This window comes from Fundulus heteroclitus, chromosome 15, assembly GCF_011125445.2.
Source record: "Fundulus heteroclitus isolate FHET01 chromosome 15, MU-UCD_Fhet_4.1, whole genome shotgun sequence".
Lineage (NCBI taxonomy): Eukaryota > Metazoa > Chordata > Actinopteri > Cyprinodontiformes > Fundulidae > Fundulus > Fundulus heteroclitus.
The window spans coordinates 28,163,760-28,178,796 of record NC_046375.1 but is presented as its reverse complement, the minus strand read 5'-3'; the positions used below and the strand labels follow the sequence as shown (position 1 = coordinate 28,178,796).

General features: G+C 39.2%; 1 protein-coding gene across 1 annotated transcript in view; it reads left to right on the top strand.

The window, feature by feature from the left end:
- lama4 (laminin, alpha 4) overlaps positions 1-15,037 on the top strand; it is a 65,543-nt gene that overhangs the window by 22,348 nt on the left and 28,158 nt on the right. Inside the window, 11 exon segments of the mRNA XM_012878260.3 lie at positions 945-1,025; positions 1,120-1,271; positions 3,476-3,586; positions 4,101-4,212; positions 5,929-6,093; positions 9,210-9,403; positions 11,698-11,814; positions 13,270-13,418; positions 13,876-14,017; positions 14,106-14,199; positions 14,290-14,406. Coding sequence (XP_012733714.2) covers positions 945-1,025; positions 1,120-1,271; positions 3,476-3,586; positions 4,101-4,212; positions 5,929-6,093; positions 9,210-9,403; positions 11,698-11,814; positions 13,270-13,418; positions 13,876-14,017; positions 14,106-14,199; positions 14,290-14,406 — 1,434 coding nt within the window.

Below are 15,037 nucleotides of genomic sequence, written 5' to 3'. Positions count from 1 at the left end.
CAAGAGTCATTAGCGTTGCTAAGCATTGCATCAAACAGCTTCCATTCATGCACAGTCAGTGGAATGGATGAGCAGGACTGTTTCACAGGATTTATAACAATTCCAAGGAACTGAACTACAAGGAGGATTGGGAAAAGGTTCCTGTAGAGAACCAGTTACTGATTCCCATCCCTAATCGCAACCTTATGCATATAGTTTTATATATAAACTGAAAAGCACTGGACTTTTCACTAAACTGCTACAGAAAGAGTGTTATGTCTCAGCATAACTGTGTGGTATGGGAGCTGCACAGTGCAGGAGAGGAAGGATTTGGTGCTGGTGGTGAGAACAGCGCAGGGGATTGTGGGAGGCCGTGTACAGGATTTGGACTCACTCTATGCAGTACGAGTCCAGAGAAGGACCAGACGCATCTCCGTTAATCCCACCCACCAGGGCAATGCTGTGTTTATCCCTCTCCCATCAGGTAAATGCTTCAGAAGCCTCAAATACAGAACTAGCTCAGAAACAGCTTCTTCCCAAGAGCTGTGAGGGATGTTCCCCCTGCTGAGAAGTTTGTGGTACATCATGTAACACAATCACATTACTGTTATTGCCTATTTGCACACTCTTATTCTCAAGAATATCAAATTGCACATTACTCTAAATGAAGCCTCAAGATCACTGCACAACTCATGAAGGGTCTGATATCAGAGCCCTCAGACTCTGATACAAACTTACATGCTCTAATGTGTAGCAAGAAAACTGTAAATACTAAGTCTGATGTGTATGTGTGTCATTTTATTTGTGTGTATCAAAGGTAATTTCATCATGGTATAACATGGTGACAATAAAACACTCTTGATTCTATTTCTATATACTTTTTTAACAACAGAACATGCTGTGCTGATTAACAGCCCTGACCAGCTTCAGCAGCTCCTGATTAGGTGAATCTTCTCTTTCTGCAGAGTGTGACTGTGAGAGCGGCCACTGTAATATGCATACAGGGGAATGCCTGGCAGAGGCTACAATCAATCTCTGCAACAACAGTGAGTGGAGCTGAAAGCAGCAGATCAAACTACTCAGCAGCAGATACAAGTAGAAATGCTTGAACATCTGTATGACTATGTTATCTACTTTCAGGCTGTGATGACTGTATATGGCAGCTGATCAGGGATTTAAGGTTGTCCAATAAGACTCTGGACCAGCTAAAAGTTGGAGTGCTGAACATCTCAACTGGTGCTGCTGCTAACGACAGGCTCAAATACTACAACTACACTGCTCATCAACTCCAGGTACATCAACCATATGAAGTCATAATGGGGAGATGGGAAATGGTTGCTTGTATTGAGAAATACTTTTGATCACAATTCTACAGCATCTGAAATATATGTTCAAGAATGTTTTAGTTCATCATCCTTTTTTAACTCTTTGTTATATTTTTTGTTTGTGTTGTTTTACAACTAAGATTTGTTTGTATAGAAGTCTGATTTATGATGCTGTGCTAATTATTTCACAATACCTGCAAAGCAGAAAATAGAAGAGAGGAATATTTGACTGACTTCAGTGCTGTACCAAAGTTCTCATGACTCTATAACCTTTTTATTTTTGTCTCATTATAATTAGGTCTGAGTCCATAAATACACCCAGATTTCAAGCCTGATTAGTGATTTCTAACTATAGTATCTGAAGTTATGCAGTGCTTGAATGGGTTCACAGTCACCTGGTGACATTGTAATGTATAGATGTGTGTCATCTGCATAGTTATGTTATCTCGTTTGTTATAATCTGAGCAAGTATGAGCTTGTAGATTTGGAATAAGTGGGACACCAAAATGGAAACTTGGGGAACCCTGCATATGTCTGTGGTCTCTGATGTAAAGTTACCTATTGATACAAAAAAGTCCCTGTCCTCCAAGTAAGACACAAACTAATCAAGTGCTGTCCCAGAAAGGCCAACTTCAGTTTTCCAGTCATTCTAGCAGAATAGATGAGGGCAAGCCAGCTTCACATGTCCATTTTTGGTTCAGGCCAATCACATTGCAGTATTATAATTTATGCGGGACAAACCATCTATGATGAAAGCAATAGCTGCCAACCCCACAGCCAAACCAAAATAAACATGGCAGCACAGGAGGACGCAGGCGTAACTGCTGCTATCACATCTGTTTTGTCAGAATTAATGTTTTTTTTCTCTCTGAGAGAAGAACAGCAAGAAGTGCCAGCATAACTTGTTGTGGTTTCTCATGGCGGCTTCTGCTTTCATTTTCATTTGATTTGCTAAAACCAACATTTGGTAGGCGAGCACTAGCTGTTGCTTCATCCAATCAGCTTGGAAAGTTCTGTTAAATGTCCCTCCTTTTCCCAAATGTATTCGATAGGAGAAGACCCTGATAGATAATATGCAGAACATAGAACATTGTCAATCTGACTTTCCGGGTTACTCAAAAGTGCTCCCAGAAAAGTTCAAAGCTTGTGATTTAGTTTGATGCATTGAGATATAAGCACATGGACTATTTCACATTGTTTTACTAATGTTAAAATTTTTTACATTTCACTGTTTAGTTTTGAGCTAATAAAAACCAAATTACAGAAGCAGGTAAATTTAGCGCCCGGACAGTTTTATGGTGAACACATAACACATGTTGTAAATGAAATGGCTAAGACCCACACCATATACAGGCTGTGTGAGATCATGGATTTACGGTCACACCCCATTTTTTTTGGAACCTAACCCAGCTTTCGCTGTGTTCTGCTGTGTTCTTCAGTCTTCATGATGCTGGTGTTTAACTGAAATTCTCTAATAAACTTTGGAGATCTTTATAGAACAGCTGGAAGTAAAATGATCACAGTTGAACTTTATTTAATAATTAGTAGACATCCAAATGTATTTCATTACACTGATTTGTATTTACATGCATCAGCATAGAGAGCTGAATACAAATGCATGTCTCACATGTCAGGTTTTTGTTTACAATATATTCGTTTCATTTAAGTTTACGGTGATGTGCTACTTTGTGTTGGTCTGTGACATAAAATTCCCATAGAATTGGAGATGATTCCATTTTCACCACCATTGAATGTTTACATGGCTCCAAGATTCAAGATTATTTACTGTCACTGCGTGTTACTGTAGTGAAATGCCTTTCAGGACATACTGAATGTTTGCTTTTTCTATAATCAGCCAATGGTTTCTTTAAAAAGATGGCAGTTTGAGCATTTTCATTACCAACAAAAGGGCCATCAAAATTACCCAGTTTTACAAATCTGTGAATATGTAGAGAAAGATAATGAGGATTAGCGTTGACAGTTTGCCGAAGAAGGAAATTTTTACTGCTGCTTTGGGGGAATAATCCCTTGGAGTTCAGCAAACATTGTGGCGGTCAAAAGGATTATGTTCTAAGATTCTCTCAAACCATCCTTGCACTACAATGACTGTTTCCCCTTCGTAACTCTCTGGAATGTGTTGCAATAAAGGAGCTTAACTGCTTTACTTCCAGAGGCAGTTTCAAGTCTGGAGAAATAAGTCATCTGTAATGAAAGGACGGACTGATGAGCTGGAAGAGGCTACCGACAACGTGCAGTTGGACATCAAAGAGCTTGGAGCATTGGTTAGTAAAGACTTCATCTTCTGTTGAGTTTTGTTAGAGAAAATCCAAATGGCAAAAACATGAACTGTTTATGTTGATTTCTGTTTGTTTATTTCTTTTAAAAACGGAATATTTCGATTGCAGCTCAAATTTCTTACTAAGTGTGTCATTGTTTAGACAAAAGGGATTATATTTGGACAAAGTAGTTCCAGCTATTTTACTCTACAGAGTATTTAAATTCCATAGATATTAAACATGTTTTTATCAATAAAAGTTTATCAATAAAAGTTGAACATTTTACAGTATATTCCATAACCAAATAAAGTGTTTAAGAAAATATTGACTTTTAAAGAATGGTCAGAGAATAAAAAAGGTAGCTGTAGCTTGATGTAGAAGGTTTCGCAGTCAAAATATGGTGGATATGAAAGAATCTCAAATCCAGTTTTGTGAGCACTGACAAGACAAAGGTGTTTCAGACATGGCTGGGCCTCACATGCACTTACAGAACCTGCTGTGGAATTCTCTTTGTGTTCAGGAGAGGCTGATGAACAGTTTGGGGAATCAGCTGGAAACTGAGACCCTGAAGAGTTTCACCTTGGCTGAGCAGCTCGGCACTAATCTCACAGACCTCAATGCCCGCATTGAAGGTAAATACAGCCACCTTCATATGTCGCCGTCTGTTTTCTACCTATTTCTGGTGATTTTGTTGAGAATGAGAAAAAACATTATTAGCTGGTGATATCCCCTTTGAGAGGCTTTTAGAAAAATTTATTTCACAGGTAATACACAGTAATTTTACATAAAATCCTGTTTGAAGATCTCACAAAAAGAATATTTAAAAGCAGTCTAAATGCTAGTTTTGCCAACTAACTGAGAAGAAATAAATCCCATAAGTTGTTTTTTTAAATATAAGAAATTCCATAAATTTGACACTGTTCTAGTGAAAGTTTTACATCCATTTTTGTTAGGAATGTTACATAAATTTTAGGCTATTAGTGATTTGCATAGGGCATTCTTTTTAATACATAGAATGGTTATATAACAAATACCTTCAGTGATTTTTAAGAACTACAGTTATTTCCTCAAGTTTGAATTTCTGGCAGATTTTCCATAAATCATAAACGTTAAACTTATTCAAAGGGTCAAAGATAGACAAACAATAGATGTTTTGAAGGTGCTAGACTGCATTACTTTTACAAGACCAAGGCCAGTTGAGTTCTCATTGAAGGCCATGTTTGACTGAATCAGTAGCTTCTATTTGCAGCTATAAAATTATTAGTTTGACAGCATTCAATAAACAGCCTGAAACTAAGAATGAAAACTACAAAAAGCTCCGTAAACATTTGAGAACTGCAGATTTACTCAAGTGTTTCAAGTCCAGTTCTAAACAACTGCAGAGGTCAAGATCATCAGTTCAAGCATTTGCTCTAAGGTTATTGGGTTTTTCACCACTTTGCGTGGAGGTAGACCGATATAGTCAATTTCAGATTAAATAAATTGGTTTGGATGTTCAGCAACGATGGGGGAACCACTGCCAGACCATTAGTATCACCGTCTACAGTGACATCAGTTTAACATCAGCATGAACCTAGAAAACAACACTTTTAATCCCAGGGGAAAGTTTTAGCTGCGAGAAACAAGCATGCAACCAGAAGGCGAGTTGTCTGTTTTGTCAGCTGTTTTGATAATCAGAACATTAGTGTAAAACCTTTAACAAGCTTCTCGTTAAAAACAAGAGTGAAACTCAAATGTTGGCACTTGTTCTTCTGAGACCTTGTATTAATATTAGTCTAGCAAGTTTATACTGTTTTTCTCAGTGACCCCAATTCGCTAAGTGACAAAAATTTTGCTATTTGCCACACTGACAAGCAAATGTTTGGGGCAGCTGCGACTAGGCTTTCAAACTTGAGAATACTGTTGGAAATATTAAGTTTGGTGTAGGTAGTATCAGGCTGTGGGACTGTTACTGCTCGCGGTACTAGTACAACTTTTCCAGTTGAATAGAATAAGATAGAAGTTGGTCCTGATCATTCAATTAGGCTACTAAGAAACTTTGGTGGAGATGTATGTATATATTTGAGGCTATCACTGCTTTGATTTAGAGAAAATGTGCAAAAATTAGAGAAATGTTGTACCACGCTCTATGAAAAGCATCATCATTTTGGATAAATTATGAAAAAACCAAAGAGAATATGAGTTTCATGCCCTTGAAGAGTGAAAGTAAACAGCTGCAGGTTTCTATAGGCTATCTATGGGAGGTATAGAGTGAATGTTGGTATAAGGAACATTTTACTAAGCCAGCCTAAATAATAGCTGGTACTATATGTTATGAATAAGTTGTAATTGTCTGTGTATGTCCACAGATATGATCCATGACTGGGAACTGTACAACGTCCAGCAGGAGACAGATCCAGAGCTAGTCAGACGTAGTACAGCGATGGCCTACAACATGATGTCATGGATGAGACAGCTCGACTTGTCCCCACAAGGGCCAATCGCTACAGATGAAACAACCGAAGCCCACGACTGTGAGGAAAATATCTTTTTCATTTGAGGAAAAAAGCTGAATTTTGCACAAATACATCCATCCATTTTCTGATCTGCTTAATCCCTCATGGGGTCGCAGGGGTCGCTGGTGCCTATCTCCAGCGTTCACCGGGCGAGAGGCGGGGTAAACAGGTCGCCAGTCTGTCGCAGGGCAACACAACAACAAACAACCATTCACACACACACCTAAGGACAATTTAGAGAGACCAGTTAACCCAACAGTCATGTTTTTGGACTGTGGGAGGAAGCCAGAGTGCCATGCACAGGGAGAACATGCAAACTCCATGCAGAAAGACCCAGGGCTGACTTGAACCCAGGACCTTCTTGCTACAAGGCAACAGCACTACCCACTGCGCCACTGTGCATTGAGATGTAAGCACAAATACAGTGATCACTTATTCAGGTCTTTACTGGAGTTAGTTGTGGCTGGTTCCACTTCCAGTTAGACCCTCAATAACTTGTCAGTCATGCATAGGGCCAACAAACTCACACTTCGGCCCCTCAATTTAAATATGAAATTCCTAAACAGGATATTCCTGTCATTATTATATCCAATAGTAAGCAAACCACTTGAAGCAAATCTCACTCCAAATAAGTGAAGTGTCTGCACTCTTTTCCCACGATGCTGTTTGTGACTGTGTAGACTCAGTGGCACTTGGACTTCTCTGAGGTCATGCTTAGTCTACAGATGGTGGCGTCTCAGAACCACACGTTATTTCAGATGATCTGGGTGAAGCGTGTATAATTCAGTTAAAATGTCTTTAATCAGGTCAAACTTCCTCACTTTATTCTTAAAACTGTTGGTCCATCTATCTCCGGCCCTCAAAGCGTTAAGATGCAGTGTTTTGTCCTACATGTCCTCTGGTCCAACTTCATCTGATTAGGGTGATCAGTGATAAAGGTAGAGAGCTGATTGCTTTCACACCATGTCTCCAACTTCTGCCTGCCTCCATCAGTCATCAGTGAGTCCCTTCTGTTACACCCTTTTTTATTTTGTGGCACTTGTGGCCTTTTTTTGACAGTAGACTGACAAGAGATGGAGTTGAGTGAGAGGGGAAAGACATGTGACATAAAACTGAAGCCTCCATACATGGCTTGTGCTTTAATCCTGCACCACCTCCACATCGCCTTCATACAGTGTGAAAGCAAATCAAGACATGAATCATAACAACTGTTATGAGCCAAACTCTTTTTCTATTTGTCATGGTTTTAAGGTGTTTGGCCCACATGCAGACACAGTCGGATACAGAAACAGTTCTTAAGATGTTTATTAAAGGCTCTATTCGGACTTTGCACACAACGTATGCAACAGGCAAGGGCGGAAGGAATGCACACAGCATGAATGGCAAGTGAGGTCGAAACGTCAGGTCGGGGATTTCTGCGGGGGAAAAAGGAAACAAGATTTAACTCTAGTCGAACCAGGGGAAGGTCTCCAGATGCTGCTATGCTTACCATTTAGTAGAGAGGACCTATCCGGGGATGATGAGTGGGAAAGGAGTTCTGTGACCGTAAGGTCTCTGATGGTAGGAGGCGGCTGAGTGACGGGAGGGCTGGCAGATGTTACACTGGCGGGGAGCTCGAGCAGCACCACAGTGGCGGTAGACAGAAGGAGCAGCTGGAAGAACCAGAGTGAATCCAGAAGTACCAGGGTAAATCCAGGAAGGGAGACCTCGTGCCCGGCTTGGCATCACCAAGGGAGTTTAAGGGGGAGATTGCCAGAGCAAAATCTGAGCAGGCAGGGATTCAGGAGACTGGTCTTCGAGGCACAGAGTCACACGGGTGAATAAATCCAAAAACACGACAAACTGGAGAAGACAGGAGACAAAAGTTAGATCCAAAAACAGGGATTTTAAAACTCACAGGTACGAAGTTCAGGAAACAGTACTATGGCCTAGGCATACCACAACAGGGTAACACTCTGGTGTCTTCCAGCTGACTGAGCACTCCTTTTAAACCTTAGCAGAGCAGCCCTGATGAGCTGCAGGTGTGGGCCACGCCCACCCGTCAACTGCAGCCACCTGTGGAGCAGAGTTAGTAGAGCACGAAAACACAGAACCCTGACACTATTCATTTTTGAAACTCAAATTTTATCATTAAGATCCCACTTTTTATTGAACCCACAAATCCCCAATCTTACACCAAGCTTGGTTTAAAGTTAGAAAATAATTTGAATCCTGGGTGTTTTTTTTATCTCAACAAGTGTGTTTTACTTTTGTTCTACTTTTTAATAGAACTCCCAGTTTGATCTCAGCCTAAATATTTGGACTGATCCTTTTACATCTCCTCCTCATTACCCTGGTCTGTTAAAACCGACTTCAGTTTGTATCAAACTTTAAATTTTGGAAGGTTTAGATTTTAAGGCAGGTCAATCATCCCTACCACAGTGCAAACAGCTTATAGGAGAGAAAGGAACCCAAAGCATATAGTCAGGATAAATCATTGTGAATACCCTACAGCAGCTTTTGCCCCTTTACCATATTTGTAAGTTGGCAAAGTTGTATGTAGCAGAGCCTAAATCTGAATGTTAACATTTCTGCCTCTCTCAATGAAACTATTCTAATGGTGCTGTAGCAACTAACCTACAAAATGATTAACATCTGGTTTAAAAAACTGCTTTTTTTATGGTAAATTGCACTTCATGAACATTGCTCTGATAAAGGTTAGTTTTATGTACTTGTCCACAGACCAAAAAGAGGTTGTTGTAACAAGTATGGCTCTAATTGAAATTTCCCCTCAGGAAATCCCCCACATCTTACACATTGCTCAGGTGAATATTGCAACGTCTATGCCATGTCCCTTTGGTTCCCTAATCTCAAAAGCATGCTGTGAAAGCACACAGTGGCTGGGATCGCGAGGTATCGACTTGTATGAAGATAAAGGACTAAGTGATTTGTAATGGCTGTTTTTTTTTATTTCGGAGCCATGATCTGAAAGACTATTTTACAGTATTTACATTAGTCTTTCGATTGAAAAGTGGAATCAGACAGATTCAGAATCAGACCAGAATTCAAAAGCTACTAAATAGTACTGGTCAGTAAAAACATGATTGAAGCTCCTCAAGTTGTGATGAATAAACAGTTGATTCTTGTGTTTGCAGTGCTGACACGCATCCGTCAGTTGGAAAAGAAACTGATGATCACAGAGGGCCGACTCCCGTCTGTCAGAGAGATCCTGTCCCGCTTCTCCACCAGGCTCTCAGAAGCCCAGGACTTTCTCCTTAATGCAGCCGGCACTGTGCAAAAGGCAGAGGACAAGAACAGAGCCAGCCTCCTGAAATTCCAAAGAAGGGAGGTGATTAACTTTACCTTGATCTTGTACCACACGTATTGCAGTTTTTGATCAGAAAGCACTAGTGGTTGTAATTCTGTGAAGAATCAACCTCCTGTTCATCCCTGCCGCAGAGTAGTCCAACACAAGGCTACTACAGGCAATCTCTGTTCATGTTCTATCTTGATTTTCAAATTTGTTGCACATGTTTGAAAGTGGTGAGAAAAGAAACACAAAACCCTCTGAGGGAGTTTGGAAGCATTACATTTGGAGGCTCAAAGAGGGGGAGTTGCAAAGCTGTAATGCAAAAGATTGCTCTCACAACATTATATCCACATGGGAATAACTTTAGATTCCCACAGTGCAGCCAGCTGATTCACAGACATGTTTCTTCATGAAGGGAAAATGCCGATTCAAACTTTACCAGTCAATGTTTTGGAACCCTCCACGTTACAAGAAGGAGTATCTTCATTTTAAACCAAAAGAGCAACATCTCTGTTAAATCAAGACAAAAAGAACTCCATGATGACACAGTAGGATCAGTTTCCTGAAAACTCTCTGCAAATGCTTCTGGTAAACACAAAGTAAAGCTGACTCCATTTTCGATACCTCAGTAAAAAATGTTAAAGACACTGACAGGGGTTGGATCTCAAGGCAGATCATCTAACATATAATTTAAACGTCATATTTAGAAAGGGGCATTTTAAAAAGTATTACTGCATCAAGTTGTTTATGACAATAAATAGTTACATCTGTGTTTTGTTGATTTAAGATAAAAGATGTTTCGTTCCACCTGACCATCTCATCAAGGAAGCCACGGAGCATCTCTCAAACTTAAACATATCAATGCACATTCTCTTAGTCAAGAGAAAATATTATAATTAATTACATGACATATTTTAACTTCCTTAGTTAGGACATAACTAATAAGTAGGGGACAATTCAGCCCTTGTTTAAGGCTATATATAGTTTCTAAATCTCACTTCCATGTGTCTGTACCTTTGAGCCATGCAGTCATTTGATTTTATTACAATTGCTTATCTTTATAGTGCCGCTGTGTGCTTCCATTTTCCTGATGATTTGTTGATGAAACAGATAAATGTTACTACTAATGCACAAGCAAATGTATTCAGCAGCATCTCTTTGCAGTTTCTGGTGACTTGCATTATAGGGAGGACCCAAAAAACTTCACATCACCAGAGAATAATTAATAGACATAGACAGATTTTATTGTCATTCAGCTGCACATTCTCAATGTACATTAGAGCGAAATTTTTCGTTGCAAGGCTTTGAGTAAAAACAGAAGACAGAAGAGAAATTACAAATATCAGTATTTGTCATTTGTCGGTAATGTAGCAGCAAAACAAAACAAAAAAAGCTCTGTACAGAAAAGTTATGTATAAGGCAATATGAATAGTGCAAGTAGATGTAGCAGAGGATGTATTGCAACAATGAATGGACCATATGATGGTGCATACAGCGTCCATGTAGTGACACTGTGTTGGGGGGTTGTCGGGGGTTTAGCAGACTGACCCTGTAGGCCAGTTCATTGTTGTCGCAGATAAGACCCACCACTGTTGTGTTGTATGCATACTTATTCTTAGTCTATAAAGAGGTACCAAGTCACTCTTCTGCCAATTTATAATGTACGCTCAAACGTTACTAAAGCTAATTATTATATAGTAATATGAAAGGGGATATCCCAGACGGGTGAAAGCCCAAAATGAAAGGGGTGTAGATGGAATAGTGTCATCCCTACCTGACTTTGGCAAAAGAACAATATCTGCATTGTTTAACATTGAGGGGAGTCTCTTTGTGGCTAGCAGGCCATGGGGTGCATCTCCAAGTTTGAAGTATCAAAGTCAGAGCTGAGACAGTTGGTCACTAACTTGTTTGGTTAGAATTGTATTATCATATTTAAAATTCAGGTCTAAAGTGTCTGATCTTTCATTAGTGTCTACAATTCTTTAAATTTACCAGACTAAGAGCATACAAGAGCAGCATACATCCGTGGTTGCCTGATCTGAAAGTATAATGGTATGGTATTAGATTTCCAGCATGTTAGGTAAGATTTTAGAACCTAACAGAAACAAATCAATTTGTAAATACAAGTGTGCGATTTGGGAAAAAGAGAATACTCCATGTTTGTGGGATGTTGGTAGCACCAGATATCTGCAAGATTAGAGGAGGAGATCAAATAGTTTAAAGTCACCCGTAAGGAGATATTATGTTTCCTAATTTCCGGCCTCAGACTGTTCACAACAGCTAAAACTCTGTCCATTATAAGGCTGAGAACCAAGGATATTTTCTGTTTCCAGGCAAATAAGCAGAGGCTGACAGAGGACCAACTGGCTGTCAACAGCACACTGGAGATGAGCCAAGTTTTCATTTCCGAAACCGAGAGGACTGTGGCAGAAGTGGATGCAATAGCACAGGTGAGAGGGTGGGCTGATTAAGGAGGTTTCTCTTTTGAATTTTGTTTTAGATTCTAAAATAAACATCGATCTCAAACAGCTTGATCCTTTTAGTAATGATTAAATAACATGCTTGCATTTTGCATTTTGTTAAGAGGCTGAATGGTGTCATCCTTTAAACTTCCATTTTGGTAATACTTAAAGTGGCACAATTTAGTATAGTAATTCACAATTATGTCATCAATATCATTGTGTGATAAATCACAACCACCAAAGACTTACTTGTTAATTTGTCTGTTAACACATTGACACAGAACAGAGCGAAGACAGATTAAGTTAATCTCAGACAATATCACAATTGCAGATTTTTTGAAGTGATGCTGATAAAAGTGCCTATTTATGAAGTTAGAAATGACTACTAGAGTTGGACAGTGATTGACATCTAAGTAGAAACTAAATCTGAAACTAAATATCTGGTTTCAGAAATTTGTATATCTGAAACCAGATATTTCAATATACTGCATTAAAACAACCATGTACTCACACCTAAAGACTGCCTTTAAACAGCCTAGGGATTTACAGAGAAAGATGTCATGGCCTTGTGACCTTCTTAAAGATTGATTCACAACATTGTTAAAGGGAACTTTTTGCTAAGAAGTGGGACCGTGGCAATGGAACAGATTCCGATATCATGGGATTTCCATAAATGCTGCTCTGCATCCCACATGCACATGACCAATACAAATTTTCGAGCATCAAACATTTAGAGTTGAAACCATATGCCTTAGAAAACAGTTTTCCTTGCTCACTGTCTGGCATTAAGTCAGACTAAATGTTTCTGGTTATGCAAAATCATTTTATTTGTTAGAATATTGAGAATTTAAAATATTCTTTATACAACTTTCTTTAAATTCAGAAATGCACTTGCACTAAGATTATTATACCCTTATATAGTTTTGTCGTAGCTTTGTAAGCTTTTGATAGTTTAATTTACAAGACCTAAATGAATTAAAAGCATAGCCAAGTTCAACCTTGTACCCAAATGGGTCGTCTAAATGTACAGTTACCCTAAGCATCCTGCCAAAATGAGTATCAAAGGGGCTTGAGGATAACGCAGTCAATATTTTGGAGTAGCCATCACACATCTCTGATCTCCGTCCAAGAGGAAATTTGTCAGCAGAACTGAGGCATTGTGTTTAAAGTGAAGAAAACTATAAACCTATGAGCCAAATCCAAGGAAACTGGTAAAGATTTTAGCCAATTCATAGGCAATATGTAATATGAAAGGGTTAAAAAAAATATTTGTCATTATTCTGGAATATTCTTAATCCTAAATGACCGGAAACGGGAAAGGTTTATGTAGTCTGATTCAATGTCATATGGCAAGAAAAAAGTAATTATTTCTAAACTGCATATGTAAACATCTGGTTTCAGCTGTAGGTTTGTGTGTTTCATGTCTGCATTGTCTGTGGGCAGAATGTGAGAGAGTATCACGCCGAGATTGATGGGGCTGATCAGAAGCTGACAGAGAAAATGAAGCGTCTCTCGGAGGTAGACCGGGATCTTGTTCAGAGGGCCGATGATCATGCTGCGGAGCTGGAGAGACAGGCCAACGAGCTGGAAGAGTAAGAAAGCTCTCTCAAATTAAAATATAAGAGGTTCAATTATTTCCTTCAAATATAAATCCATATGGTGGCGCATGTCAAATGTTACTGAAACTGGAGTCAGTTTTACTGTGCAATAAACAATTTATTTCATCTCACCAATAAGACCTTATAAGATACCATTAAATTATATATGTTAATGAGCCAAATAAACTAACTTGTTTTGACTTTTTGTGGCAATAGTTTGTTTAGTTTTTTTTAAAACCCAAAAAAACAGTGCAGCTGTATTGCAACTGTTGATAGTATGTTTAATATGGAGTTTTTATGTTACATCATGGCAAATTAATTCTCTTGGTTTGCCAAACAATATATATCTTCTTTCATCCCCGATTAATGAATGCATTAAATAAAAAAAAATATGAATGGTTGACATTATTCTAAGCAATTTAAATCATTTGTCAATCTGTATGTCCTCCAGGGATCTGAAACAAAGTGATGCCAATGGCTTCGTTCAGAGGGCAATAAGCGCTGCCAATGTTTATAACAACATAGTGAAATACATCGACGATGCCAACATCACTTCGCTCACCACGTTCAACTTATCTCAGCGAGCAGAAGATGTATGCCATGTTACACAAATCAGCATTCGCCTTCCAGGTTAATTTACCTCTGTGAGCCAACGTGACTTTTCTATTGTTTCTGTTTTAGGCCATCAATGGGATTAAAACCCAGCTTGGATACCTAGTGACACAGAGTGAACATACATTCCGGGAATCTGTTTCACTGCGATCAGAACAGCATGGTATGAAAAGTCCAAGTGTCCTTCATGATCACCTTTGATGTCAGTACTGTCCTGTGTGCTCGTGTTACTTAATACATCATGCTGTCACAGACGCCAAGACTCAGGTGGCTGACAAATTAACATACATCGAGGAGACTCAGAGGTCCATGGAAAAAAAGCAGGAAAAACTTGAAGAGATAGCAAAAGACATCAGGGTGATTCAGTCAGGTAAGAACTTGTCTGGTTGTCTTAGTTCATCTCTGTTGTGTCTATATTGTGGGAAAAACAGAAACTCATAATAAGTATTCCCATAGACTGGTTCACAGTAATTTCAACTGAATCCAACTAAAGGATATTGCCTGACAATTTTTTTTTGAATAGCTCAACTTATAGCCAGAAAGTATAGACTTCTAAGCCTGTGCGTCAGACTGTAAGGAAGTGGACTGAGCAGTCAAAGCAAGAACAACAGGGTCGCTTGATGTTTGAAGCTTCCACCATTGACCTGACTGAGCTTGCTGAAACCTTGACTTCTTACATGAGTTTTTGTGAGGACATGTGTGTGCAGACCAAGACCTTTTGGACATAGAACAAAAATACACCATGTTTCATGTAATATCTAAGAAAGCTGTGTAGGAACAAGGAAGAGGCTAACATCAGTGGGGACTAGGCCCTGTATAAGCAGGCAAGAAACAAACTGAGAAAAACTAAGGAAAGCTACAGTGATAAGCTTAAAAAACAGTTTCTCAGCAAATGATCCTACCTCAGTTTGGAAAGGTCTGAAAAACATCAGTGTCTACGGGAGCCCATCCCTACATCCTGAGCAGAATCCCCATCACCCTTAATAGTCTCTACTACAGAT